General features: G+C 52.6%; 11 protein-coding genes and 1 non-coding gene across 12 annotated transcripts; 5 read left to right on the top strand and 7 right to left on the bottom strand.

Moving 5' to 3' along the window:
- Window positions 1–626: 626 nt before the first annotated feature.
- Window positions 627–2,539, top strand: BO86DRAFT_451863 (class I SAM-dependent methyltransferase). The gene is made up of 3 exons (XM_025676889.1): window positions 627–877; window positions 1,222–1,986; window positions 2,071–2,539. The coding sequence occupies exons 1-3, from the start codon at window positions 839–841 to the stop codon at window positions 2,401–2,403; spliced, it is 1,137 nt and encodes a 378-aa protein (XP_025522046.1). The 5' UTR covers window positions 627–838; the 3' UTR covers window positions 2,404–2,539.
- Window positions 2,540–3,055: 516 nt separating this feature from the next.
- On the bottom strand, window positions 3,056–3,128 carry BO86DRAFT_t313. The gene has a single exon. It is a non-coding gene; the product is annotated as a tRNA-Lys (tRNA).
- Window positions 3,129–3,411: 283 nt separating this feature from the next.
- Window positions 3,412–6,667, bottom strand: BO86DRAFT_393664 (Het-C domain-containing protein). Its single transcript, XM_025673068.1, has one exon. It carries the CDS (start codon window positions 6,194–6,196, stop codon window positions 3,587–3,589), a length of 2,610 nt encoding a protein of 869 aa, XP_025522045.1. The 5' UTR covers window positions 6,197–6,667; the 3' UTR covers window positions 3,412–3,586.
- A 707-nt stretch (window positions 6,668–7,374) lies between these two features.
- BO86DRAFT_393663 (phytanoyl-CoA dioxygenase family protein) lies at window positions 7,375–8,694 on the top strand. The gene has a single exon (XM_025673067.1). The coding sequence runs from the start codon at window positions 7,511–7,513 to the stop codon at window positions 8,531–8,533; it is 1,023 nt and encodes a 340-aa protein (XP_025522044.1). The 5' UTR covers window positions 7,375–7,510; the 3' UTR covers window positions 8,534–8,694.
- Window positions 8,695–8,973: 279 nt separating this feature from the next.
- On the bottom strand, window positions 8,974–10,662 carry BO86DRAFT_28160 (putative TRAF-like signal transducer). Its single transcript, XM_025667337.1, has 2 exons — window positions 9,962–10,662; window positions 8,974–9,885 (listed from the first exon to the last, which is right to left on the bottom strand). Exons 1-2 carry the CDS (start codon window positions 10,496–10,498, stop codon window positions 9,073–9,075), a joined length of 1,350 nt encoding a protein of 449 aa, XP_025522043.1. The 5' UTR covers window positions 10,499–10,662; the 3' UTR covers window positions 8,974–9,072.
- Window positions 10,663–10,880: 218 nt separating this feature from the next.
- BO86DRAFT_373432 (syntaxin family protein) lies at window positions 10,881–12,500 on the top strand. The gene has a single exon (XM_025670381.1). The coding sequence runs from the start codon at window positions 11,227–11,229 to the stop codon at window positions 12,076–12,078; it is 852 nt and encodes a 283-aa protein (XP_025522042.1). The 5' UTR covers window positions 10,881–11,226; the 3' UTR covers window positions 12,079–12,500.
- Window positions 12,501–12,521: 21 nt separating this feature from the next.
- BO86DRAFT_451858 (uncharacterized protein) lies at window positions 12,522–13,450 on the bottom strand. Its single transcript, XM_025676888.1, has 3 exons — window positions 13,010–13,450; window positions 12,827–12,939; window positions 12,522–12,752 (listed from the first exon to the last, which is right to left on the bottom strand). The coding sequence occupies exons 1-3, from the start codon at window positions 13,131–13,133 to the stop codon at window positions 12,642–12,644; spliced, it is 348 nt and encodes a 115-aa protein (XP_025522041.1). The 5' UTR covers window positions 13,134–13,450; the 3' UTR covers window positions 12,522–12,641.
- Window positions 13,451–15,285: 1,835 nt separating this feature from the next.
- Window positions 15,286–16,383, bottom strand: BO86DRAFT_28151 (DUF4452 domain-containing protein). The gene is made up of 2 exons (XM_025667335.1): window positions 15,885–16,383; window positions 15,286–15,804 (listed from the first exon to the last, which is right to left on the bottom strand). Exons 1-2 carry the CDS (start codon window positions 16,176–16,178, stop codon window positions 15,490–15,492), a joined length of 609 nt encoding a protein of 202 aa, XP_025522040.1. The 5' UTR covers window positions 16,179–16,383; the 3' UTR covers window positions 15,286–15,489.
- BO86DRAFT_28150 (uncharacterized protein) lies at window positions 16,384–16,973 on the bottom strand. Its single transcript, XM_025667334.1, has one exon. It carries the CDS (start codon window positions 16,926–16,928, stop codon window positions 16,590–16,592), a length of 339 nt encoding a protein of 112 aa, XP_025522039.1. The 5' UTR covers window positions 16,929–16,973; the 3' UTR covers window positions 16,384–16,589.
- Window positions 16,974–19,054: 2,081 nt separating this feature from the next.
- On the top strand, window positions 19,055–19,714 carry BO86DRAFT_393657 (uncharacterized protein). The gene has a single exon (XM_025673066.1). It carries the CDS (start codon window positions 19,199–19,201, stop codon window positions 19,370–19,372), a length of 174 nt encoding a protein of 57 aa, XP_025522038.1. The 5' UTR covers window positions 19,055–19,198; the 3' UTR covers window positions 19,373–19,714.
- A 2,746-nt stretch (window positions 19,715–22,460) lies between these two features.
- ssn8 (cyclin-dependent protein serine/threonine kinase regulator SSN8) lies at window positions 22,461–23,475 on the bottom strand (the record flags this gene model as incomplete). The annotated part of the gene is made up of 3 exons (XM_025670864.1): window positions 22,461–22,996; window positions 23,050–23,259; window positions 23,316–23,475. 3 exons carry the CDS (start codon window positions 23,473–23,475, stop codon window positions 22,461–22,463), a joined length of 906 nt encoding a protein of 301 aa, XP_025522037.1.
- A 757-nt stretch (window positions 23,476–24,232) lies between these two features.
- BO86DRAFT_326462 (calcium-binding mitochondrial carrier protein) lies at window positions 24,233–26,448 on the top strand (the record flags this gene model as incomplete). The annotated part of the gene is made up of 8 exons (XM_025668569.1): window positions 24,233–24,362; window positions 24,407–24,517; window positions 24,613–24,820; window positions 24,894–25,513; window positions 25,564–25,625; window positions 25,681–25,784; window positions 25,837–25,869; window positions 25,929–26,448. The coding sequence occupies 8 exons, from the start codon at window positions 24,233–24,235 to the stop codon at window positions 26,446–26,448; spliced, it is 1,788 nt and encodes a 595-aa protein (XP_025522036.1).
- Between the last annotated feature and the right edge of the window lie 306 nt (window positions 26,449–26,754).

Below are 26,754 nucleotides of genomic sequence, written 5' to 3'. Positions count from 1 at the left end.
CTGTACACACAGTCAAGCCTGCAGTTGACGTGATGAGAACTCCAAATCATGGCTCTCAGGGACTGTACTTCGTACTGTACGCTACCTGAGCTGCTACCCAAGGTACTATGTAACTAGGGTTTAGTTTCAATGATGGAAGAGGGGGGTGTCTTATCCAGCCAATGAGTGGGTGAAATAGTGAATGGGGGAGAGGAGCAAAGCTGCAGTGCAGTGAGGAGATCGATTTCCACCAGCAAAGTGGATAGATTTAAGTCTTGTTGATTGGGCTTGTCGATCCTTTGGAGTGGATGTACTTGTCAGATTCTTGTTTGTTTGTCTTTCCTGCTTCTTGCCTCTCTCTCTCTCTCTCTCTCTCCGTGAGAGGAATGAGATATGGATGTGTGTGAGCCTTGAGGATTAAGCACAGAGCCGAAAAGGGAGGCAGAATGCGGCGAAGCAAGAAAGAAAGAAAGCCAGAAATACCAAGCAAATCCCGGTGGGACGGACACGGCACACCGCCACCCTCCGCCGGACCCGACGCTCTGTTTCTTGGGTCCGCGACTCCCTGACACTGACACCCCCGGTCAATGCGCCTATTCATACTTTTGGCATGGCACTGTAGTTAGTGTCCTGCATGTACACTTTCCCTTCCCTACTGACCTGTCTACGGTCTCGGTCGATTCTTCTCCTCCTCCTCCTCCTCCTTCCTCTTGTTGTTCTTTCTCGTCTTGTACTCCGTACATCTCTAATTCCTTATAATCCGTCACTCTCCGCAGTAGGGAAGCATTGTACTGTACCGCTGGCGACCTCCCGTTCGTTTCCTTGTCGGTCCTTTCCGTCGATACTGCCATCAAGCAATATGTCGCACCCTAACATTGATGAACAAATTCAAATAGACGTAAGATCCCCTGTGCTGTTTCCCATTCTACGTTGATCCGCATCTGCCATTATTGGAATTCCCCAACTTTTCCCCTGCTGTCATTCCTCGCTATATCAGCCGAGCAGGAAGCTTTCCTGCTGCTGTTCTCACATCACTCTTCAGAACAACACCATGTGATCTCATTGCAGCAACAATCATAAGTCGTGGCTAGTGGTCCAAAGGGCAACAGTCAGGATTCCAAGAAGGGTATATTATCTCTTTGTATTCGTCATCTATCCGGATTAGATACTTGCTTTACTCGATGGGCCACAAAGTTTCTAGCCCACAAGATAAAATCCAACAAGACTGACCTAACCCCCCAGACCAGCGATGACAACGACTCCCTCCTGGACGCGCAGTCGATCGTCGGCTCGAACCTGACCATCTCCTCGACCGTGCGCGACTATTGCTTCGAGAACGGCCGGCGCTACCACGCCTACCGCAACGGGCAATACCCGATGCCCAACGACCAAGAGGAGCAGGACCGGCTAGCGCTGCTGCACCAGCTCTTCAAGAGCGTCACGGGCGGCGAGCTGCACCGCGCCCCGGTCCTCCTCCGCCGCGGCGCCGCCGCCGCCGCCGCCGCCGCCACGCCGCACCCGCGCCCGCGCCCGCAGCGCGTGCTCGACGTCGGCACGGGCACGGGCATCTGGGCGCTGGACGTGGCGGACGCCTACCCGCACGCGGAGGTCGTGGGCACCGACCTCAGCCCGATCCAGCCGCGCTACACGCCGCCCAACTGCTCGTTCCTGATCGACGACGCCGAGAGCGACTGGGCCTTCCCGCCCGAAGAGGCCTTCGACTACATCCACGGCCGCTCGCTGGGCGGCTCCATCGCCGACTGGCCCCGCTTCCTGCAGCAGGCCTACCAGCACGTCCGGCCCGGCGGCTGGGTCGAGATCCAGGAGTTCGAGACCTGGATCCGCTCCGACGACGGCACCGACCGGCAGGCCGTGCTGATCCACGAGTACCAGCGCAAGCTGGACGAGGCCAGTCGCAAGTTCGGGCGGCGCATGAACATCGCCGCCAGTGTGCGCGGCTGGATGCAGGACGCCGGGTTCCAGAATGTCACGGATGATACGTATAAGGTGGTCCCCCCCCCCCTACCCGTTCGCAACTCAATCAGGTTGTGAAGGATCAACAAGCTTATACTGACTGACTCGGTCATGTAGTGCCCGCTCGGCCCGTGGGCGAGAAACCCGCATTTCAAGGAGCTCGGTCGCATGGGGAAGGCGGCCTTCTTCGATACGATCGAGCCGTATTCCCTGGCGTTGTTGACCCGCGTCATGGGGTACACGTATGAGCAGGCGCAGCAGTATGCCCAGGACGTGCGGCATGAGTTGGTCCACGGCTCGTTTCACATCTATACCCTGTTCCACTATGTGTACGGGCAGAGACCGCTGGAGAGGGCTAATGGTGATGACCGTGGTGGCGGTGACGCTGCTGCTGCTGCTGCTGCTGCTGCTGCTGCTGCTTATGATAACGATGCTGATGACGATAAATGATGTACATATATGTATATGCCATTGTAATGACCGGGAGTTGTACTGTACATAGCATGGGTTGAACTGAGCGGGCTCGTACTTTTCACTATCGATTGACTCTTCCGCTCAATTGGGAGGATACTTTGCTGTTCTGAAGGATATGTATCACGTCAGGGACCTGATCGTCTTCGTATACAATAGCTCGTACTGTACCTTCCAAACCACAACTCCCGGTAGTATGTTAATAATAGCCACATTGCTACAGGAGCGAATGTGATGTACATATCTACACTACTCCGTCGGGGGAAAGATAATTACTTATACGGCAGTAAAGAGCTACAAAGCCAGCTCTCTCTCGCACCCTGCGAAGTTTCGGATAACAAGCCGAAGAAACAGGCGATAGATGAAAAAAAAAGGAATAGTGACGTGATCCCGCAGGGTGTGGGGGGTTATACGCAGGCACAAATATATATATCTCAGCCAAACCCATAGACACATCGGTAAAATGTGCCAGAGGCAAGAACAAGTCAACCAAAAGCAGTTTTAGACGTTTAGACGGGATACGGTCGATTACTGTAGAATCAGGAGGTCAATTCTCTTTCCTCCTGCAAGGAATAAGAACGTCTCCCACGGAGTGAGCGGGCAGTGACTCTGCAAAAACGCAAAAAGGTAAAGCCCAACGCGGGGGTTGAACCCGCAACCTTGAGATTAAGAGTCTCACGCTCTGCCGATTGAGCTAGCCGGGCTGGTCTTGTTGGACAGTGAGGTAGTGTTGACATCATATTCTTGGATCAAGTCGCCGTGCATCATGTGCAAGGACGGCAGGTCCCCGTACGCTAACTACATGGGCTCAGCTCCGCTCGTCTCTGCCACTGCCAAGCAACAGTTTTACTCGCTTGGAGGTTCCGCTTGTCGGGTTTCCTGAAGGGAACCAGGCCACGTGATCCAGCGATTCACCAGGGTATTCTACTTGTCGAAGCACTTACGGAGTACTTAGCTACACCTTCTAACCACAGAACATAAGAAATCGGTCCATATCGCCCATGCCTGAGCGCCATCATTCTATCGATACGGCACAGCTCAGTACACAGGTGTTCTCATTCTTAGAATACAAGGATGGCAGAATCGAATACATGAAAGTCCGAATGCTGAAGTAGAAGCCGCATACGCTGGCCAAAGCAACCTTGTCCTAAGTACAGGCCACTTAGTAACGATACTCCCCTGAGCCATAGCCTTGGTTGTAGCCACCACCGCTGTAGCCACTGCCTCCGTAGGAATCATATGAAGGGCCAGGCGGAGGATGGCCGGGAGGGTGATGGGGGTGGTCACCGTGACGACGATGATGACCGCCATCCGACTCACCGCCGTGTTCATAGCCTTGGTTGTAGCCACCGCCATAGCCACTGTTGCCTCCATAGGAATCATTTGAACGACCAGGCGGAAAATGACCGGGAGGGTGATGAATGCCTTCCGACTCGCCGCCGTGCTCATACCCTTGGCTGGGGTAGGCGGGGCGAGGCTGATGGTGGTGATGGTGGGATTCCTCGCGGGGGCCGCTGTAGTCATAGCCCTGGCCACTGGGGTACGACGGACGGAACTCATAAGGACGAGATTGCTCGTAAGAGCCGTAGGACTGCCCCGAGTACTGCTGCTGGGATTGGTACGATTGCTGCTGGCTTTGGTACGAGGTCTGATATGTCGAGCTCTGAGTCTGCTCGGGATCCTCGTTTCTCGATGAACCGCCCACCAGAAGGTTGGAGAAGGCACTGTTCAGCCCCCCGAGGTTGGAGATACCAGGAATGGGCAAGTTGGAAAGGCCTCCGAATGGTAAGCCCCCGCTCTGCTGCTGCTGCTGCTGCTGCTGCTGCTGCTGCTGCTGCTGCTGCTGTGAGGAAGGAGGACGATGCTGCTGGCTGTGTCCAGATTGGTTCCCGCTGCCGCCATGGGTGTGGGGTACACCACCCGTGTTCTTGCCTGATTTGACACCCTCAGCGCTCAGAATGTCATTAAGTCTTGAGCCTCTGTCAGACCGGGATTGGACCCAACTCTCGACGGCTTCGAACATGGTCCGGTGGGCCTCGTTGCGGTTGTCGCGAAGAGCAGGGTGGTGGAACACCTTCAAGCAATCATCCAAAACCTGGTCCTCAGAGATGTTGATGTTCTCCCAGGCATGGAGAACTCGCGGAGCCACATACTTGAGAATAGCAGATGCAACCTGGCCAGCGGGCTCGTTGAGGATGTTGGCAAAGTGGTCCTTGGACAACATAGAGTGGGTTGGATCGGTACACTCAGGGTCCGTCCACGGCTCATACTGATGCTGGCCAGAGGCATCAATCACACCAGAGGAGCCGGTTTGCAGCGACTTGGAAGCAGCATTGATGATAGGACGAATGAAGGGTGCGAGGAGAGACATGATAAAGACCGTCAGGGTCTCCGTGATCTTCTCGACAACGGCCTCCAGCCCAGGGATCTTCTCAATGATCGAGGTGAGTTTACGAACCACCTTATCTCTGAACTCGAGGATCGGATAAATTTGCGCAATGGTCTGGTTCGGGTCAAAGTCTGGCAGTGCCGAGCCACCGGATCCTCCACTAGACTGAGGCCGTGCTGATTCGCCAGCCCTATAGCTGCTAGGCTTTTCATCATCGAATCCGCGGGAGCGCGAGGACTGGTAATCATCATCAAAGCCGCGGGAGCGCGAAGCCCCGTAATCGTCCTCGAGCCCTCTGCTCGAGCCGTAGCCCTGACGGGCACCACCGCTCCGGTTCGCGGATTCTTGGGCCTCCGAGCGACGCTTGAGCTCTTCAGCTTCCTCGACGAGATCCTTGGTTCCTGGAATACCGCCCAACAGATTCGTGAAAGCGCCAAGGGCATTCGCGGATGAATTATTCTGAGCATCGCCAAGAGCGATGTCCATCTCGTTCACCTCCGACTGAGTGAAGTGATCGGTGGCTTCTCCCAGAACGGAGTGGAAGAAATCCACCATACCGAAGGTACCTGTCACCAGCGGAAAGACGTGGCGGCCGCGGACGTTCAGTTCCGTTTTGACACCGGTGTGCGGGAAGACATTCTTGAAGCCCATCTCGCGAAGAGCCAGCTCACAGTAATTGGTGTGTGCCGCGAAGTCTTCCAGAGTGTGGAGACCCTGACCCAGGCACCGCAGCGCCTCGCAAAGGTCTGCCTCGTTACCCTTGTCTCTGCCGTGGGTGTAGGTCCGCCCGTAGTGAATGCTCCGAGCCAAGCTGTACTTGATATATCCGGAGCTGGTCGTCCAGTCTCCGCCCTCATTGGCGATGTAGTTCTTCATGCCGGTTTCCGGGTCGATCTCGAGTTCCACCTGGCGGATAGGTCCACGCAAGCGTTTGTCGTACTGGCGCGCATCCTGGTTGTCCGCGTAGTCCTTAGGGTTGTCGATATGCTCCTCAGGACGGTAAACACCGAGTCTGTCGGAGGTGACCTCAAACTCGGCCGTCGCGTATCCGAAGGTCATGAAGGACAGGATCCAAACGAGGATGCGGATGGTATCGGCTTGTAAATTCTTGAGAGTACCGACATCCATGGCCTGCGAGTAATCACGCAACCAGTTGCCAAAGTAGACGCGCTTGACCATGGTGGAGGTCCACTTGTGGCCTTTGATGAAGGCGACCGTCTTGAGCATATCCTCAATGTCTCCATGACGCCAGTTCTTGCCCTCCACAGCGGAGATCGATGCGATGTTTCCAGCGCCAAAGGCGTAAGTCTGAGCCGGCAGCAGAACGAGCAAAAGACCGAGGATGAGGAGGGCATGGGAGCCCAAATTCAACCGCGGAGCCATAGCGCGGAAGATCTGCAGGGTCTCCGGGCAAAAGTGGGTGGAGACGTAATATGGAAGCAGTAAGGAGGTTTGGATTTAAGCCCACGAGAAGACGTAACTAAAGGCGCATGCAGCGGGATGCAGCGGGAAGAGAGTCTGCAGTGTTTTCCGGAAGACAGTAGAGACAGTTGTAAGAAAAAAGTGAAAAGAGAGAGAGAAAAAAAAATGACGAAGCGAGCTTGGTTTTCACTGATCTGCGAGAGGCGCAAGCCACGGCCAAGACAAGCTGCCCAGAGAGTCTTGGGAGTTGGGAGTTGGGAACTCGCTGCCCCGCCATTCTGCCTCTTTGGGAAGTCCCAAGCCGCGTCGGCGGTTATTCACCGTGTGTATGCATTTTGACTCTTCGGAGTAATTATCTTATTCATGCTGCAGCTTCCCGACCATGGATATCACGAGAGTCTTGCTAGTCGAGTATCATTAAGTAGGCTGTCGTGAGTGTGGTGTGTGCAACCTTGTCAACTTTGTCAACATTAATCTAACAAGAGGCATGGGCAGATAGATCATGCTTGGCAGTGGCAGCGGCAGAAGCGAGCTGAGCTACAGCCACCCCAAGCCACACCCCATTTCGTCATACGAGCTGACGACTTCATGGGCCCAGAGGGTCGTTGCTCGTGTCGAAGTACATATTGTAGCCACGCACTTTGTCCTTTGTGCTGAGTGCTGAGTAAATAGAGTAGTATATGTAATGCTAATGACTGACTCGGGTCCACAATGAGCTCAGCAGCAAAAACGAAAAAAACAAATATAGAAATGAGACACCAGCATGTAACCATGTTCCATGGTTACTTTGGACCCCGCTTTGCTCCTCTTATCGATTACTCGCGTTTCTGCCCGCCGCGGGGTAAAGTTATTAATACTATTCCTGGCAAACCAAACAATGCTCTGCGACAGCACAAGCATTATAAGCAATTTCAGTTTCAGCATAGTTTGACGACAGTCAGTGAGCCATTGCTTAATGAATGCAAGAAACAACAAGGTAACCTTTGACCGATAGGGTAGTATTTAGCTGTAAGCATAGTTGTGAGGGGATGTATAGATGTTACTCCAACCACTCCGGGTATACCTCACTTGCTGCTAGTACAGTACATAGTACGATAAATGAGCACCATTTATTTATACCGAGCCCCATAGATCGGCCTTCTTCTCTTCTTTTCCCCACCAGAGACTTTCTCTTTCCTTTCTTTAGCTTTCTTACCCTTCTCCCTCTTCTGTCTCGTGATCATCATCACCCCTTCAATCTCCTCCAATCTCTACACAACCCCCAAACCCAAGACAATGACAGCCACCGAAACCCCCTACCTCGCCGCCCTCCAACGCGACGGCTTCGTCGTGATCCCCTCCCTCCTCACCCCCACCGAGATCATCCACTACCGCACCATCGCCACGCAAGCCACGCAGCTCACCCGCACCGGCCAATGGCCACACTTCCGGACCGTCCCCAAACAATTCCCGCCGTGGCCCAGCACCGTCCCACCGGCCTCCGAAGGCGGCATCTGGGGGGTGCAGCACCTGCTGCACCCGGAAATGCCGCACCGGACCGACTTCGCCCGCTTCTACTTCTCCGAGAAAGTCCTCGCCGTCGCCGAGGAGCTCCTGGGCCTCAGCAGCAGTACCAGCAGTACCAGTACCAGCACCAGCACCAAGCCCGACAAAGACGAACCCCTCGTGATGGAACTCTTCAACCTCCTCGTGGCCCCCGAAACCAAGGACTTCGCCCTCCGCTGGCACCGCGACGACATCCCCGAGCACGTCGCCCCGGACGAGGAGCTGCGCCTGCTGCACCAGAAGAGCCCGCACGGCCGCCAGTCCCACGCCCAGTATAACCTGGCGCTCTGCGACGATCGCTCGTTGATCGTGATCCCGGGGTCGCATCGGCGCGTGCGCACGGAGGTCGAGCGGGAGGCGGACCCGTTCGCACCGGAACTGCCGGGTCAGTTGGTCGTGGAGCTCAAGCCGGGCGATGCGGTGTTCTATGATAGTAATATCTTGCATCGTGGGGTGTATCGGGCCAAGGAGGCGGGGCGGGAGGAGGAGCCACGGTTGACGCTGCATGGGAGTTTGGGGTTGAAGGTTACGGTCGATGAGGGTGAGGGGGAGCAGGAGGGGGATAGTGGTGGTGCTACTGGTAAGAGTGCTGCGGGGAAGGTGCGGGCGACGGCGGTGTTGCAGCATGGGGTTGGGGCGTGGGTGCAGCGCGAGGATGCCGCCTTTGGGATCGGGGAGCGCGCGGAGAGGATGAGGGCCAATCTCGTGGCGATGGGGTCGGGGGATGGCGTGGGGTTTTCTCTGCAGGGGTGAATTGCTGCCCCTCCCCGTGGGTGACCTGGTTTGGACTCATGTAGATATTGTAATGAGCCGGCGGAAGAAAGGCCTCGTCCAACACAGACGAAAGTCTATGCGGTTGCACTATAGCCAGCACAGGGTATACTGTATGCAAGGGGTAGATAATGATATCGGTGGTCGTATGTAATGTCATAATGGTGCTATTGTATAAAATTGATCGAAGACGCCGAAACTTCTATATATACTCGCTGTACGCGCAACAGGTACAGTACGGGAGGGGAAAGAGATAGCCACACATACAGCTCACAGGATAAAGATAGAATAGGGGAAAGAAAAATCGAGGATGCGCCTGCCATCTACTCATCAAGAAAAAGAAAGCTTGAAGCTGCCCGTGTATAAGAACAGAGTATTGAAACCGAGATGAGCACATTGCTGATGGTATTGAAACTCTCTTGTTCGCCGGTGTCGCATAGTGGCCGAGTATATCGATGGACCGAGCCACTGCCGAGAGATAGAACCGAAGAAGGCTAGTGATGCTTGTAAAGCGCCAGGGTCTATAACTTCGTTCCCTCGCGCCCACTATCGCTAAGTCTACGCGGACGAAGCGGGATGGTGGAGGTGCTGGGTCCAGCAGCAGCCGTGGGAGTATGACCACCGGGGCTGGCGCCAGTGCGGACGCCCCCGGTCCGTTGTGAGCTCTGATGCTGATGGAGTCGAGGGTTGAGAAGCCATTGCACCTGCATGCGAATACTGCTCACCGCGGCATTGGTATGAGCCATGTCCTCCTTGATGCGGAGACACTCGCTCATGATCGCCATGCTGGCGCGGGCGTCGAGATCCGTGATGGCGTGGGAGAGTTGGCCGACTTCCTCGCGGAGGGACTCGTGTAAGGAGAGAAGGTAGTTTGTTGTGGTGGCAGTGTATTGGTTGGAGCTATCGATCTGAGACTGGCTGTTGGGGGATGTTGGGGCGTTGTTGTTGCGGCGGGGTGGAGTAGAAGTCGTTGCGCGATCATCCGGGCCCGCAGAAGCAGTCGGCGACTGGGCCAGGGTGGTTCGGATGTTCGCTAAGCCGTCCTCGAAGATCTCATTCCGTTGTTTGAGATGGCGAATGGTGAGTTCAAGCGAGTCGAGACGCGCATTCTGAGCGTCGAAGTACGGGCCCATGGAGATCAAAGGGCACGTTTGTTCGTGCGTGGCTAGGTCGGCGCGCTTGAGTTGAATGGGACAGCCGTATTTCGAGGCGGCACAGCTGTGAATGGTTTCAGGGCAGGTGTCTGCATGCTGTTTGAGTTCTCTGCGGAGGATCGTGGTATGGCAGTCTGGGCAGGTGGTTTGGAGGTTGGGGCATAATTCGTCAAGATGTTCCTGTCAGAGGTATAAGGTTAGCAGGCCATGAAAATGCAATGCAAGGAACCCGGTGTTTTGCATTCTTTGTGCGCACCTTATAGTCTTGCTCCATGATATTACCTTCGCATCGCGCGCATTGGTGAAGTTCATGCAAGCATCTCCCTTCCGGGTCGAGGTCCTTCTTCCGTGTCTTCAACCCACATGAGCCCAGCGGACAGTCCATCGGTCTATACCCGCAGTATTTGTCGACATGAGTCTGAATGAACACTCTTGGCGCTACTTCCTCACACCCTTCGCTCCGAAATGGGCACCTCACTCGAATCTCGTCGCACATGTTGACCAAGAGGCGGGGGAGTTTGAGGTAAACACCGCCGGTGGGTGTGCGACAGGCAGGACACGTGAAGTCGTCTCGAGATGCTGCGAAGGTCGTGATGGCCGATACAAGACATTTCTGGCAGAATACATGATCGCACTTCAACCGGACCGGGCTTATGAAGGGGCAGTGGCATATCGGACACATAAGATGGTCATCGTAGCTGGAAACGTAGTCCAGTGAGCGCAGGTCGACGCTCTCGTCGCGGTCGCAATTCGCCTCCATGGCCAAAAGGTCTTCAAGAGTAATGCTTGTCATGTTGAGATGTTTTGCTCTGCCATGAGGGGTGTCTAATATGTGATAAGAGCCTCGAGGTTGATCCTCCGCCCGTCCGGGAGCCGACGCTGAGCAAGGAGGGAGAGGAGGAGATCAACCGTTCAATTGCCGTTCTTGATCCGGGAAACGAAACGATAGCTCGAAGCAAAGACCCATGAGGGGGCTCTAAAGGTGACCAGGAAAAGTTATATCGGACGAAAAGAGTGTTCGAGGGTGGGTTCGAGTCAGCCAGGCAAGGAAGATGTAGAAGGGAGCGAAATTACTGGGAGAATGGATGAATTGCGGGGAGCGAGACTGACCGATGGAATTCAATGCGGCGCGGAGAGCGGCAGATCCACCATCACACTGCCACTACTGCTGCTGCAGCCGATCATCCCTCGTCCTTCGCCATCTCATCTTCAATCTCACTTGTCCTCTCTCACAACGAACTCTCAACCCAGCCACCTCAACCCATCTCTTGTCATAATTCTGTCTTCATCAGCCCGGCGCTGTCAATCTTCCCCGGCGGAATTCTTGAAATTAGCGCAGTCGTCAAACAGCCTGACACGAAATCCGTACAATCCCACCCGACCGTTCCGCTGTCTCCTCCGCAATCATCACCTCATCTCACCCACCTTGAACGCATCTCAACGCATCTGCAACCTCTCACCCGCGAGCCACCAACCCCCTACTCACTACCTTCCACACAGCCACAAGCAAAAACCGCCACCATGCCAAACCCCAGCCAACTCCTCCTTCTCGCCGACCATATCAAGCTCTCCCTCCTCGAGCGTCAACGCGCCATCTCCCTCAGCCTGGAGCCGAACAGCCAAGACGGCGAGATCTCGCGCTCGCTCGACTCCTTCAAAGAAGGGATCGACGCCATCGAAGCCGAGTGCGCGCAGCTGGAAGCCCAGAAGGGCCGCCACGATGACGACGTCACCGACCTCCGCGACCAGCTCAGCCACCTTCACACCCAGCACGACGAGCTATCCGCTCAGTTCCACGAGATCACGACCGCCATCGCCGAGGCAGCATCTGCCTCGTCGTCGTCGTCGTCGTCATCCGGCTTCGCCAACCACGTGAAGAACTCATCCCCGGACCTCAAGCAGCCCGTCCCGCAGCACCCGTCCTCGAAATCCGTGCGCTTCATGGACGCCGCGGCGGCGGCCGAGGCGGCCGAGGCCGACGACGAGGAACACCGGCGGAACCTCTTCCGGCCGTACCGCGACTCGCCGTCCCCGCCGCCGGGGGCCAGCGCCGCCGGCATGGACGGGCTGTCGAACGAGCAGATCTACGATCACCACGCGCAGGCGCTCCGGGACCAGGACGAGCACCTGGATCGGCTGGGCGAGTCGATCAGCCGGCAGCACCAACTGAGCATTCAGATCGGAGACGAGCTGGAGGGCCATGTGGCGTTGCTGGATGATCTGGACGGGCATGTGGATCGGCACCAGGGGCGGCTGGATAAGGCGAGGAAGCGCCTGGATCGGTTCCGGCGCAGTGCGGGGGAGAATTGGAGTATGATGACCATCGTTGGGCTGATTATCACGCTGGTCATCTTGATTGTGCTTTTAAAGTGAGATCTTCAAAGTTGCGGGTTCGGAGCTTAATATATATGGGTTGTTTTAGGTTTGGGGGTCGTTTGTGATTCCCGGAGGGCGAGTCCGGCGTTTGTACTGGGTTATCTGAATTGTGTTTTGTGTCTTTCTTCTCTCCCCCTCCTCTTTCAACTACCCACTCCTTCGTCCGTTTCCTTCAGTTAATATATACCGACAGCAGCTTCATGTTTTCTCTTCCCTCCTCCCCGATTGACGGGACTGCGGCGTTCCGGGGCACCTTATCATCATACATCTACACCCAAGTTTTGGTCCATAGCTACACAAGATGGAATCCATCACACTCTTAATCAAATGAGGACACTGCCACACATACCCACCACCAATCCACCACCATCGGAATACCAACCAAACATCCCATCCTCTACCCATTAACTACACTGCAGCAAAGCAAGTCACGAACTCATCCGAAAGAAAAAAAAAATTGAATTTCATCTAACCCAGACAGATGAATACAAAAGCTAAAACCCAATACAGACATACATAATACAAGCCGTGAACCCTAACCACCACAAAAGAAAGAAAATCTATTGAGTCTTATTCACGTTCCCCTCCCGGTTGGGCAGACCTTTCGTGCGTTCCTGCAGCGTCGCAAAGTCCTTGTCATCGCTGTCGATGTCACCCCGATCAGCCTTGACCTGTTGTTTGCGATGCGGTTAGTAAAGTATATTGGGCACTCTTCCATTTGGAAGTAGTTAGGTTATTAACGCACCGACGCTTCACTGTTGCTGGCCAGCTCCTGCTTCCACTTGGCGGTACCCTGCTTGCTGTGCTTGAGTTGGTCGTTCTTGTGCTCTTCGTAGATCTTGTCGAGGTCATCGCGGTCTGTAGACTTGGGTGTCAGTGGTTTGGGGTTTGAGTTGGGATTAGGGGCAGGCAATTGGGGGAAACTCACTGCGATCGCTCTCGTTGAGGCCAGCGCGGGGGGCGGAGGTGTGCAGAGCGGAGGTCATGGCGGGGCGGAGGGGGGTGGCCAGACGAGGGGCAAGGGTTGTGCGGACGGTGGTGAGGAAAGACATGATGTTGATGATGTTGATTTAAGATTGCTCTGGGGTATTGTTGTTAGTGGCCTTTCTTATTTTTCGTTTTTTTAGTGCTGTTGTAGCTGTTGGGTTGGCGGTGGTGGTGGTGATGGGATGGGTGAAGGTTGATGGAAGTGAACGGGTAGTGTTGATGGCGAGGTGGAAATTAAGGCGATACAACAGGGATGATGTCAATGACACCAGCGCTGAGAGTCCGAGGTGCTTACCTTTGTTCAATTGAGTAGCCCAGTAAAAAGATGATATGGATGGGTAGTAATAGAAGCTATCTCAGTGGATGGAAAAGTAGATGTAGGACAGTAACAGCGAACTTGGAAACAATGCAGGAGGGATGGAGGGGGGAGCTTTTTAAACAGCAAATTGCAATTTCCGTTCTGCCTCGGGTAAAGGGTAAAAGGTATCTACGTCGACGTCGGTCCAGCCAGAGAATGACTCCATTATTCGCTGAAGTAAGTTGTTGCTGCAGTGAGTGGTCAAGACGAAAAGTCGCATTCGCGTTGCAAGGTGACGTCATGGATAGCACATGCGGGTTTTCTCTCCACTGGAGGCCTGTTGCCGTTGACCGGCGTGGAGTACAAGATTAGCACAGGTCCTGTTTGAAAGGGCCATGCTACCTCTTCTATGAATGTACCGCTGAGTTGTATGTCCATTCGCTACCTCTTACCTGCTTAGCTCTTGAGATTGTTGGAATTTGAACCAAGTAGGTTTCCTGTATGTGTTTTAGGTAGCTCCGTAGTAAGGTACAGTACGGAGTACTCGTAGTAGTATCCCTTGATCCGGCCAGGCAGCTTCTATTCTAGGGGGTTGTTGAGGTGCGTCTGCCATGTTTGCTGCTGCAGATCAAGATTATGACATCACCCACCCTCAACACGCTCTCTTACTCTTAAGTTTTAGAAGAATCCCTTGTTGTCGCGACGCCATAGTCGCCATTTCCAATTGACATGATATTTTTCTCATCTCCGTGAATGAATGTCATCGTCAAAACCTTTTCACCCAAGAGCTCGCTTGAGGCGCGCATGGATATATTTTCCGAGGCACCGCCACCACAGCTGGAGGGAAGAGCTCACATCACCTCTGTCGAGCCTTGTCACCAGCCATGGTACTGGCATGATCTATCTCTGCCTGCAACATCAAAGCATCACTATGCGGTGATTTGGCGATCCACGCCGCTATCCTTGCATTTGTCAGCTTCACAGTCTACAAAGATAACGCTGCCGCCTGGATGATCTAGCAGAAATGATACTGGGAAGGAATTGACACTCATTGGAGCAAATGGTGGAGATTACGCAAGTCCAAACTAATGGAACAACTATGTATAGGCATTACCCGCATGGTCAACAAGTTATAGACATAGGAAACTCGATGGATGATAAACCACCCAGGAAAAACATCATACACTGCATATGGATCACACTCGCCGGGAGTCCCCAGGTACAGAATTATCCGAACGAGTCAACGCGGAAGCAGACAGAAGTGAAACAAAGTCGTCGTCGGGCGACAGAAGAAAGCAACATCGGTCTAGACTTCGCTGCGAAGGCGAAAGGTCCCTCAGAACTCCACATCCAGTCCATGGATTTTCACAGCCAGTTGACCTGAAACAGCAACAAGCACCGCATGTCACCATCCCCAAAACCATTTACATAAAGATTTTCCAAACGAAAAGAAATGACAGATGAGTCACAAGCAACCAAAACATCCCAAGCAACACAACAAAACCCAATGCAGACGTATATCGTTTCCGCCTTTCTAGATCCCTGAAAGCATGAGATAAAAAATCCGTCCCACCCAAAATTGTGCACAAACACCGAGCCAAAAATAAGATGAAAAGACCGCTGAACATGTCTGGCATAGCCGCCAGAAATCCAAAAGCAACTCCAGAACCTAGATGAGCGCCTGAATGGCAGAAATTGCCGCGCTTTCTATACATCGTCGCGGACAAAGGCAAAGCAGGTGATTTTCCCTAACCGGATGAGGAAAACAAGGTATCGTTGGTGATGAAACGCAGAAATCGAATCGCAGGCGCCGTCGCTCGCAAGAAGCCGAAAGCATCAGAGTCTAGGTATAAGTGGGTTCGAAGTCGTCATCGGTAAAAGGTGTATATACAGAGAATAACTGGTTTAGCCGTTGGCGTTTTTGCAATCGTCAAGCGAAGAAGGGGGAATTTGGGTTTGATCGTGAATGCGATGGCCGTGTCGAGCAGAAACAAGCAAGAAAGAATTAGAACCCGCGGTTAGGGAGCCCGACAATGCAGAAGCCGGACGAACGAAGAAGAACGTGCCATGGGCGAAGGTAGGCCCGATTGCCAGTGGACTGGCGACATGTCAACACACGGTTCTTACCACCGACGTTGAGCATTCTGCATCGAGGCAGGCGAGATTGACGTAGGCGGGCTCGTCAAGGTCATGCCGGTGTTGGGGTTGACGATCGGGATGACTTTGCGGGTGCGAACGGCAGATGGCTGTTGGTAGTTCACGTGATTGAGATTACCGGTAACCCCTGAGTGAACATAGGCATTCGTAGACGCAGGAGACAACGAAATAGCAGGCGTAACTTGCTGCACGGGCTGAATCTGATGCTGAAGAGGAGACGAATCAGGAGAGCCACTGGAGAGTGAGGAGCGATCCGAAGATGCGGAGTGGATCGAGTGCAGCTGAAAGAGAGATCCTGTCAATAGGCTGTTCTCGAGATACGACGGATTGGGCCTGGTCGTCAGGAGTGGCGAATACATACATCATCTTCTGTAAGAAGCCCGGGACAGAATTCCAGGTCGTCGTCCAGGTCGAAAGAGCGTCCAGCCTCGAATCGTGCACGGAAAGCAGTGACAGCGGGGGCCTCGGCCAGCTCCCGCATACTCTTGACACCGCGGAATTGGCGCTGGGCATTCTGCGCGGTCATTTTGGGTCCTCGACGAGAGCGACCGCCGTGGTGGTTGTTCGAGGTCGTCATGTGGGTGGTAGCGCCGTGATGAGGGTGCTGGTGCTGGTGCTGGTGCTGGTGCTGGTGGCTGTAGAAGAAGGTCGACATCTTGACGGTATGATGAGTAGATAATGGAGCGAACGACACGGAGACGTTATATCGTTGAACAAGTAGACTCAAAGCTGTTTAAGTGGATACAAACAAGGGTCGACGCTCTGGAATCCCGCAAACAAGTACTCCGAACAAACCAGATGAACCAAAAGGGAATAGGGTATGCGAAGAAGAATGACAGAGAGTTGGGATGGAATGTGTGCAAGTAGTAGTAGCAGTAGTGAAGGTGAAAGGGAACAGGAGCGAAGCGGATCAGAAGTGAGAATTGGGAATGTGAATTAAGCAAGCGAACAGGGGGGAGGTAAGAAGAGTAAATGCGAAATGGAAGTGGAAGTGGAAGTGGAAGAATAAGAAGAGAGACTGAAGGTGGAGAGAGGGGGGAGGGGGCGGTGGTGTGAATTTGCGCGCTTAGTTTGGGTTGTGGGATGGGGAATCGATCATTGACTGTGAACAATGGGTGGGCGGGACAAGAAAGGTGGAAAAGAGAGTGAGAAAAAGAGCAGTGCAGCGGGCGCTCGGAGCGGACGGGAGGCGAAGGCGAGAAAGACAAGAGACAGTCAGAGACAGCCAGAGCCAGAGCCAGAGAGGGAGAAAGCGCAGAGAGGAAAGCAAGAGGGGCTGAGCCAGTGGAAAGGAAAGGAAGTTTGGTGGAGACCCGCAAGGGAAGCGCGGTAACTTACCTAGTACGTACCTGACTTGTATGAGGATGGAACGGATGGAAGAACTACTAGGTATTCCTTCCTTCATTCGAGTCCCTAGTTCCCCTAGTCAGTGGTTAATGTGGTTAATCAGTCCCTGGAAGCGGTCGATCTGCAGAGGGCTTGGACTCTTCGAGAGAGCCGAGCCTGATAATTTCGGTTTTCGCCGCTGCAGTAAGGTATTGTCAGTATGGTAAGCTGGTAAGAAATGGTTACATATGGTTTCAGACCTGTCGGCGCTAGCCAGGTCACGCACCATCCTTAGGGCAGGAAGTTCAACCAACCAGACTCCCATCAACCGATGCTCAGTGGCAAGGCAAATCCCCCGAAAGCCAATTATCGCCGCTTGAGACGTTCTCGGTGGGCTTATGGCAGCCACTGGATGGTATCACCCAATGAGACGATGTTCTACTCACTGTAATCGACCGCTAAGGCGGGTTAAAGTGACGTTGATAAGAACCGATCTAGTCTTCTTTCAGCCTAAAACCTACATCCTACATCACCTCGACGCCTAATATCTGGGACCTCTGGGACCCCAGAGCGCTTCCACCTCAACAGTAACTACTTTTTCAGTCGTGCAGGCGGCGGCTGTCGCTCGGCTGGTCCATCTCTTGAGTTTCTTAAGGCTGTACCGTATGTTGTATTATTGAAATCCCCTTACGTACAGTACATGCGACAATGGTATGACGATGACGGGACCGGCAGTGATGCGGCCACCATTGGGGTTGTATGATGCACCGTTGAACTTCACAACTAGAAGGTGGGGGATCTTCGGCCATTATTGATCAGGCTATCGTCTCTCCTCTCGCAATTGCATGTACGATGACGATGGCCAGAATCTTCAAGTGAAAATACAAGATCGCGATGCCAACTCGCACCCATCACTGCTTGCTGGCTTTGTACAAGTGTTCATTATTGGAGGGAAGGAATTCAGGGGGGGGGGGGCAATAGTCATCCATTGTAACTGTAATTCGGTCAGGTATTGAATCCATCGGCGTCTCGAAAAGGAAAAGGGCCGGTATGTGGTGGTTTCCACTTCCGAAGACAGGCATGCGCTGGCAAACAGACAGAAATGCTCACTACGACATCTGCGGGTAATGATTTGCAAAGGCGTGTGTACTCCGTACTGAACATCAGTATGTGTGGTGAGACCCACCCTGCATGAGCTACGGAGTAGACTGATTCGCACTTTTTTGCCCTTGAACCGTGCCTTTTGGGTTTGGGGGTGTCTGAAATCTTGGAGTGTGTTTGAGAGGAGACGGTAATCCCTCTAAGGTTGACGAAAAATTGTTGTTCTATATTACAGTCCAGTATTGATTTGGAGAAGAGCGAGTTCGACTGACTAAGGGAAATCAACCCATCACCTCCTGGCTGAGCGGGCCGCGCATGAGTTTTCCAAGTCCCAACCATTGATCATGGCCACCCTTCGGCGGCTTCGACAATTATTCCATAATGAAAACTGACTCTCCACATGATGCTCAGAGACTTTCTCCATAGTCCAACGCTCCACCCACACCAAAATTGAGCGCCCAATAATAGTGCTATTGCAAGTGCCCCTCTATTAACTGATCATAAACCAAGAATGAACCAAAGGTCATGTTTACCACAGTTTAGGAGAGTGAACGTTTTGTTTTGTCAACAAACCAATTCCTAGGTAACCAGTAGCTGCGCCCGTAGTTGGTTATACCAGGAACAGTGATTGTCATAATCACTGATGATGTGAATAGATCAGGATACCGGTACAAATCACATCAATTCCAACCACAATACTTGTTGAGGGCTACTTGATCAATTGTCATCGATTCGTTAAGATCTACTCATGTAAGATCTCGAATCGGGTTTGGTTGCAGCTCCAAGCTGCTAAAATAATGCTCTATTTCCGTCCACATGGGGACAGCGCTACAGCCACAGTATGGCTTTGCTGCACAGACACACCCAGGTACAGAGTACACAACAAACCCCTTTCCAGCCCATGTTGGACAGGTACTACGGATAATGCACCCCTATCTATGAATAGCATCTTCTCCCAACAAACAGCTGAAGGGAGATGCCATCTGTTCCAACGCCCGTTCGAATTCAATCCGGACCCCGAGCCATTGACCCCATAGCATTTAGACTTCAGGAGAGAGCCGGCCCTCTTCAAAGTGGTTGTTGGCTTTTGAGAACAGTACCTCGTACAGTACACACCTACACAAACGCACTGAGTGCAACCGAAGGCGGCTACTGCAGCGCCCGGCTCCATGAGCAGCAAACAAATGGGACGGTAAGATGTAAGCTGATAGGCTGGCAAGCTCACCAGCTCCTCCCTGCTCATGCCGCATGGCCCCATGGGCCTGCAGCCTACTGCAGGTTGTCGGGTGGTGCGGCCATGCCTGGACTTTTGCTCCTGGAGGATGGGATGGGGATGGAATGGGAATGGTGGCCCTGGCGGCCTACTTAGCCTGCTTGAACTGCTCTGCAGGGAAGAGAACACGCATTGTTAGGCAGCGTTAGCTATTGGTGTCAGAAAGCGATTGGGGTAAACCTGGCCCGCGTGCATAGTATTGAGTTCTCCTACTGAGTTTTTGTTGTACTCAAGCATGGTTTTCTGATGCTCTCACCTACCCACCTCTGGAGTCTGGAGGATTGTTTGAGGGCCCGGCTGTTTCACCGCCCTGTTCGTAATGGTTCTTGCGAAGGGACGGAATGGTCTACTCCGTTCCATTATGGGAGATCAATTGTGAGTTGGCCACTGAGAGAAACTGGGAGGCAAAATTGTATGGTGATATTGTTTGTAATGATCTCATGATAAATGTTAGTATTGATGATGATGATTATGCAATCGTCAGAAGGCGGGGGGGGGGGGGGAGGTTGATTCCGGAGTACGGAGTTGACTCTGGAAAGACGCATCATGGATCTCCTTGGGAGGCTCGCTACTCACTTAGCTAGTTCAATACTTAGCAGTATCTCCACAGTCCGTCATCACTGGTATCGAGTATTGTCAGGCCGTATCGCCACAGTACGGACGCTTGCAACCTTGTGCAAGAGAGATCCCGATCCCCTCGAATCTCCCCACGCTCGAAAGGGGGCAAAAGCAGCCACATCCATCTTAGCTTTGGAAATAGAGTTTCCTTACCCCAGGGATTGACTCGAATGTCATCGCAAGAGAAGAATGTATTGTACGGAGTATCTGGCTATTCACTCACTATTAGAGGGGTCTCATTAGAGGGCTCACGGAAGTACTGTACCTACGTACTTCGCCACCCTGACTCAATGCAAGCGATACACAGCCCATCCCAGTCGGTCCCCCACAGACGGGAGAGCGAGAGAGTTTCTCTGCTCGATTTATCTTATCTATCGAATCTCAGGCTCTATGGTCAGGTTTCCCCCAAGGTCCAAGTCTCGGAGTGCGTCAGCGCGGGGAAGAGAAGCTTTTTTTTTCTCGACATTCAACACACACATCAGCCTACATACCTTTTGAGGCAAGGGATATGAGACATACACGATCTCACCACCTGCGACGGACTGGCTACTGTCGGTCTCAGCAAGCGCTCACAATGTTTGCTGACTGCTTTCGTTAACGAAATTTGTGACCCTGACCCTTACCCACCCCGCAGCCCTCTGATTGATTGATATCCGCCGACCTTTGGTTGAATTTTACTGCTCTAGGCCAGCCTATAATTCAATGAAATGTATAACTAACTAGTGCACATGTGCTTACAGCAGACTAGAATATAGACGCTTCCCGTAAACCGTGCTTAGCCTGCAATGCTCATATTTATGTGCGAGCGGCTTTTTCGTCCCCGGGGTTCTTCGTCTTAGGAACCTGGACTAAAGCAGGTACAGTACTCCCAAGTACCTGCCGCAGCAGCAGCAGCAGAAGAGGCGAACTACTTTATTGTGATTATAGTGTGGCGGGCCATTTTTGCGGACCACAGGGCTCGACGGTCTAGATCGATGGTGCAATTGTAGATGCGGAATGCACTATCTAGACTATCTGGCTCTCCCATTGATCACTTCCAACTCAAACCCAGGATCCAGGGTAAGAAAGAATGGATGCAGCTTAGCTGGGACCGACAGGTCGGAGATTCTTTGTCCGTGGATGAAGGTTGTTTTCTTTTCCCGATCGGTTCTTTGTCTATGTTGTATTGATTGGCTGGGGTTATCCTGGTACTAACGCTATGCTGGACATGTCTGCTTCTATCATGGACAGTGGAAGCAGGTGTATCCTAGTATGCGGCTTTTTAAACAGAGCCTCTTCCCCTTTTGACCAACGATTGACGAATCTCGTCAATACTTCAAGTGGCCGTGATGTATAGGTAAATAAGAAATCTCTATGCAGGGGAATGTAGCTCGTGTACCGCCACCCCTACCAACCGGATATACTCTGTCTATACATCTTCTCCAACAATGTCCTTGAAGCAGCATAGACAGAGTACCACTAGCCCAAACACAGTGACCAACATCAGGACCTGGAAGACGCAAATAATGTCAACTACTAGTTAAAAGAACTTCCGCTCACCTTCTCAGTCCCATATCAAACCGCACTCTGTAACCCAGGCACAGACGTCCATCCCCGAAGCAGCAACACACCCAAAGCAAGCATTGCTAATCTTCACCCCGTGCAGAACACCGCCCTCAAACCGATACAAAGAACCAGGGGAAGCCTCGGCAGCCTGCAGGTAAAAGTATCAGCCGTTGGCTTTCTGTGGGCTCGTTGATTCCCCCCCCCCCCAAAGCTGCAGTTCTACTTTGGGTTCGGTGCAGATGCGACTTTAGTTGTGTTGTCTTTCGGGTGAGGGCAGTTGTTCCTTAGGGAAAAGTGGCGAGGCTGCCGTCTGAGAATCAGGTGGGGTTTGTAGGTACTGTGAGTTGATTTCATGTGTACGGAGTAGATATGAGTTATTTTGATGTTCATGTGTGAGTTTCAGGTCCATCTCATTCTTAAAGGAGTAAGAAGTAAATGCGTTCCGCGGATTGTAGATAAGTCTATGTATATCGTACCGGCCAGAAGCGCCTGACAAAAATGTCTACTGCCATGTATAAATTCATAGGCGCTCTGGGTGTTTCTTAACCTCAGTGAGTATCGTATGTTGCTCTGTGGTGTGCGATGTAAGTATGGAAAGATGTTGTGTGTATGCAGAGGAGGGATGTCAATCGTTTTGCTTAGATGCTGGAAATTATGTACCTAGACATCGATCACTTCTTCGTTGGTTAAATGTTGCTTGATGAGTGTCACAACGACATCTTGATCGAGCCCTAAATTTGATAGATAGCCCGCCTTGCCCCGTCAGTGGCGGAGCTTTCAATCCTGATACTGTAACATTGGTGCCACTGTCAAGGGAGCCCGGGGCGTGGGTGTTACAAAACCAATGCAGAATATTCCAAGCCATTAGATATTTCGATGACTCGATGGCTTCTAGCTTCGCCATTCGCTCGACGGCGCAGCACCTAGGTCAGAACTACCTAGAGCAATAGCTTCTGCTTCCATGGCTATGATGCAAGGTGTGGCAAGCCTGCCGTCCGGGAACGTTGCACAAACGAGGCTTAGGACTTGTTTTCATTGCGGGGTACAAACACATCATTCGAGTCAAGCCCAACCTCACTTGTCAAGGTTCTTGGTTTTAACCATACGACCCAGCAATTCCTTGCAATGCTTCTCACTGTACTGCTCCCATATTTCGTAAAGCGAGACTAGCTCTTGCGTGCACTCGATGACTGCTTTGATGTCGATCTCACTCTCAGCTAGCCATGCGACTAGCCTCTGAATCCGTGCCGGAGGACCACTACCATTTTTATCACTCAATGCCGCCAGGATATTCAAGCCCCCATCCCGCATCGCTCCAGCCAATGGCGCGGCGGACCCGTGAAAACTGGTCTGGCTTGGCTTAAAAACAACGGCAACAATGATCGCCATGACGGCGATGATATGCGGTGGGTACAAAAGTGGCAAGTCGGTCAGATAGTGGTCGTTGATCACTGACCAGGCAAGTGCTACCTCGTCCGACGTAAGCGATAGCTCCGGCTGGAGTTCGGATAAGGTTCGATAGGGGTGATGGACGATGAGCTGCGAGCTCATCTCGGAGATGAGAGAAAACTCGCACTCGCCCAGCTTCGATACATCTGGGGCAATGAATTCTGCGCAAGCATCAGCGAGTTACAAGGATGAGCCAATAGGGGATGATTCGTACCTGGCCAGAGACCCCGGGCTTCCCCAACAACAAAGCGGATATGTTGAGGGCACTCCTCCATTTTACAAGCGAGATAGAACGCAGTGGTCACGACCAGGTAGGGATTCGTGTGCCGGATCTCATTTTTAGTATAAAAGCGTTTGACGTATACTTGCGCGGTGGCTAGCGCTTGTTGTCGCGTGGACATTCTCTTGCCAAGCTTGATCAACTCTGTGCCAATGTTTAGTTGAAGTCCTGCTAACAAACCGGATGGTAGAGGGCCTTACGCTGGCTGAAATAAATGTTGAGCAGCCTTTGATCCGGCAAAGGAAACTGCGAATGAGCGACTTTGTCTTTCTCCTTGAAGCTTTCGCGGATCTCCGCCAGCTTCTCACGCGTAAACAGCCAGTGTCGTCGTTGGGTCGATGCCCAGTAATTGGCGGCCATGATGACAAGGAAATAAGATAATTGGCCTCAGTGTTCGATATGCCAAAGTTGAGGTCAAGTATCTAGTGCTGTCATCGATGGGGCATTCTCGGCAGGAACTATGTACCGGTCTGGATGGATCGTGCGTGGTTGGGGGGTTTTATGGACCCCGTCTAGGTTGGTCTACCACCGGGTTAAGGGCAGCTTATGAGAACAGGATCGCAAGTCCTTTGCCTTGTGCAAATTCTCAATTGTTTCAACTCATTGAATCTGAGTATTGGAAAAGTGACATTTGCAAATAGTATGTGACTAAGGCGGAAGAGTCACGATGAGATTGATTAGTAGTTCATCTGGCAGGTGACCATCGGAGAGAAACGCTTCCCAAACAGGTTACCTTCCCTCTCCCCCTTTAGTCCCGTGAGACACCGGGCCGGGGTCTAGTTTTCTTCCGGCCTTGTCGCGCGGTAACCAGCAAACTGTGAGAGAAAGTGAAAAGCAAATCATCGCGGCTCGATTTCTCACGGCTATCGATCGGCTCCTGCGCAGAAAACAATGTCTGTCACTTTATCTCCCTCCTCCTCTTCATAAGCCAAACCACCCTCCCAAATCTCCGCTCTACCCCACATCTATCTAGCTTTTGCGACTTCGATGCTAGAATTATCGTCAAAATCTCTCTCTACCCTGTTGCGACAGGGCTCCGAATTATTATCACTAGCCCCCGTGACCCCTCATTGAAAAAATAATGACGGAGTTCCGATAATCTCTCGAATAACCGAACATGGATAACGGCGAGTCAAAATCGGATCGTGACCAGCGAGTCGACCGACTATGGAAGCGCCTGGACACTAAGGGAGAAGGTCATCTTGATTTTCATGGTCTGAAAAAGGGGTTTAAAAAGATTGATCACCGTAAGCTTCACCTCCTATGACCCGATCCCGTGCTTCTGCTGCAGGTGACCGACCTCCGTACGTCAAAACCACAGCTCTCAAGAATGCAGACAGCATGCTGCGCAGTATCATCAAGGCGGTCGATACCAACGGAGATGGCTATATAGATTATCCTGGTAAGATCACGCGCATGCCTTTCCAACGGTCTATTGTCTTTCTCCGGGCAACTGGCTTGAACCGCCCGGCGTTTTTCCAACCTAATTATCATCAGAGTTCCGCGCCTTTGTCGACCACACTGAGCTCGGATTATGGCAGCTATTCGAGAGCATCGACCACAACCACAACGGCGAAATCGACAAGAATGAGCTCAAGACTGCCTTCGCGAGATCCGGGGTAACGGTCTCGAACGCCAAGTTGGAAGAATTCTTTGCGGAGGTCGACAGGAACAAGGATGGCGTCATCTCTTATGCGGAGTGGAGGTATGCCTACCTAATGGCGGTCAGCTGAAGAAAGCCCCGGGGGTTTCCAGCTAATGATGATTCTGTTATTTAGGGATTTCCTGCTCTTCCTACCCGCCTACTCGTCCTCCAACCTACGCTCCGTCTTGTCATACTACACGGCCACGGGCAATCTAAACCCGGAAGGAGATGTCCACATCAATGATCTGCAGGGTTTAGGTACAGACCTCTCGTTTCTTAGATGTTATATCTTGGCCATCAAAAACCTCTTGCACCATATCTCCCCAGTGCATCTCTTGGCCAGCCTTCTCCCCTCAGCCTATGCGGAAATCGGCGGAGTACCAGAGCCCGGATTCGCATTCGAGACTGCTTCCGTACCGTCAGATGCCGATTTGGAGCTGGAGTGGCTGCCCATACCCAGGACCGTCGCCATGTGGATGTCCTTTCGATATTATGAAAAGAAGTTAACCGAGAACACTCCTCAACTAGGCTATTTCCTCGCGGGCGGAATCGCAGGAGCCGTGTCACGGACAGCCACTGCTCCTCTTGATCGACTCAAAGTCTACCTTATCGCTCAGACTGGTGTGAAGCAGTCCGCAGTGCGCGCGGCCAAGGATGGGGCTCCGATACTTGCAGCGGGGCAGGCATCCAAAACACTTGCCGAGGCTGTCAAAGAACTATGGCGTGCGGGAGGTCTTCGGAGTTTGTTTGCAGGTATGATTTGGACGCGCCCCCGTGTTCCGAAGCAATGCTAAATGTCGAAGGCAACGGCTTGAATGTAGTCAAGGTCATGCCCGAGTCAGCCATCAAATTTGGCGCCTACGAGGTAAATGCCTCCTCCCTGTCCGAGTCGTTCTCTGATAATGCTAACAAAAATGCAGTCGGCCAAACGCGCTTTTGCCCGCCTTGAGGGCCACAATGATACGAAGCAACTGAAGCCAACTTCCCAGTTCTTGTCTGGAGGCTGTGGTGGAATGGTTGCACAGTATGTTGCACCACAAGTTTAACCATACGTTTGACATCTAACAATTTTACAGGTGCTTCGTCTACCCTCTCGATACTCTCAAATTGTAGGTGCCCACTTTGATTCCGTGTGATTAGATGTCTGTACGGCTAATACTGTTCCCAGTCGGATGCAATGCTCAACTGTTGAAGGTGGTCCGCGAGGCAACCAGCTCATTGCAGCTACAGCCAAGAAGGTCTGGAACAAGCATGGGATTTTCGGCTTTTTCCGTGGTCTGCCGCTGGGCCTTGTGGGAATGTTTCCCTACGCTGCCATAGATTTGACGACATTTGAATACATGAAGCGGGCCCTTATAGCACGCAAGGCACGGCTTCACAATTGCCATGAAGACGATGTCCCGCTGAACAATTTCACCACCGGAGCGATCGGCGCCACGAGCGGAGGCTTCAGTGCCTCCATGGTCTACCCTCTAAACGTGCTTCGAACAAGATTACAGGCTCAAGGCACTATTCTTCATCCCACCACATATACTGGCATCTTCGATGTCGCTCGCAAGACCATCCAAGCAGAAGGCTTCCGTGGCCTCTACAAAGGACTCACGCCTAACCTCCTCAAGGTTGCACCTGCAGTTTCGATTAGTTACGTTGTCTACGAGAATGCTAAGCGAGCTTTGGGGTTGAGGTAAGGGCCTCGAAGCGAAGCATGAATGGCCTCGCCCATCGCCCTCCCTCCTCAGGCCGCCCACCGCGTTTCGTTTTACCTTGCTCGATTTTTAGAATTCATTTTCCGAGATACCCTAGAAAAGCCAGTGGCCCGGACGGCCACCGTTGTTCGCTCTGTTCGGGCGGTGGGAATGCGCGATCGTCGAAACCTCTAGCTATGCATAGACGGGGGTGTCGTCCTCTTCCCGCAGTCTCCCGTCCCGAAACCCTCGAAGGCTTTACTGTTTTGATTTTATGTCATTCGCATATGGCAACCACAAAAGCCATAT

This window comes from Aspergillus japonicus, assembly GCF_003184785.1.
Source record: "Aspergillus japonicus CBS 114.51 unplaced genomic scaffold BO86scaffold_115, whole genome shotgun sequence".
NCBI lineage: Eukaryota > Fungi > Ascomycota > Eurotiomycetes > Eurotiales > Aspergillaceae > Aspergillus > Aspergillus japonicus.
This window is presented reverse-complemented; position numbering and strand designations above follow the sequence as displayed.

Excerpts from the sequence above, each read along its gene's own strand:
- BO86DRAFT_451863 (XM_025676889.1), top strand. The coding sequence starts at position 839 with ATGTCGCACCCTAACATTGATGAACAAATTCAAATAGAC. Across the intron at positions 878-1,221 it reads ATGAACAAATTCAAATAGAC|ACCAGCGATGACAACGACTC; the intron begins GTAAGATCCCCT and ends CTAACCCCCCAG. Across the intron at positions 1,987-2,070 it reads TCACGGATGATACGTATAAG|TGCCCGCTCGGCCCGTGGGC; the intron begins GTGGTCCCCCCC and ends TCGGTCATGTAG.
- BO86DRAFT_393664 (XM_025673068.1), bottom strand. The coding sequence starts at position 6,196 with ATGGCTCCGCGGTTGAATTTGGGCTCCCATGCCCTCCTCATCCTCGGT.
- BO86DRAFT_393663 (XM_025673067.1), top strand. The coding sequence starts at position 7,511 with ATGACAGCCACCGAAACCCCCTACCTCGCCGCCCTCCAACGCGACGGC.
- BO86DRAFT_28160 (XM_025667337.1), bottom strand. The coding sequence starts at position 10,498 with ATGACAAGCATTACTCTTGAAGACCTTTTGGCCATGGAGGCGAATTGC. Across the intron at positions 9,886-9,961 it reads TCATGGAGCAAGACTATAAG|GAACATCTTGACGAATTATG; the intron begins GTGCGCACAAAG and ends TACCTCTGACAG.
- BO86DRAFT_373432 (XM_025670381.1), top strand. The coding sequence starts at position 11,227 with ATGCCAAACCCCAGCCAACTCCTCCTTCTCGCCGACCATATCAAGCTC.
- BO86DRAFT_451858 (XM_025676888.1), bottom strand. The coding sequence starts at position 13,133 with ATGTCTTTCCTCACCACCGTCCGCACAACCCTTGCCCCTCGTCTGGCC. Across the intron at positions 12,940-13,009 it reads CCTCAACGAGAGCGATCGCA|ACCGCGATGACCTCGACAAG; the intron begins GTGAGTTTCCCC and ends CCAAGTCTACAG. Across the intron at positions 12,753-12,826 it reads CCAGCAACAGTGAAGCGTCG|GTCAAGGCTGATCGGGGTGA; the intron begins GTGCGTTAATAA and ends CGCAAACAACAG.
- BO86DRAFT_28151 (XM_025667335.1), bottom strand. The coding sequence starts at position 16,178 with ATGTCGACCTTCTTCTACAGCCACCAGCACCAGCACCAGCACCAGCAC. Across the intron at positions 15,805-15,884 it reads GGCTTCTTACAGAAGATGAT|CTGCACTCGATCCACTCCGC; the intron begins GTATGTATTCGC and ends TCTCTCTTTCAG.
- BO86DRAFT_28150 (XM_025667334.1), bottom strand. The coding sequence starts at position 16,928 with ATGAAGGAAGGAATACCTAGTAGTTCTTCCATCCGTTCCATCCTCATA.
- BO86DRAFT_393657 (XM_025673066.1), top strand. The coding sequence starts at position 19,199 with ATGGCCCCATGGGCCTGCAGCCTACTGCAGGTTGTCGGGTGGTGCGGC.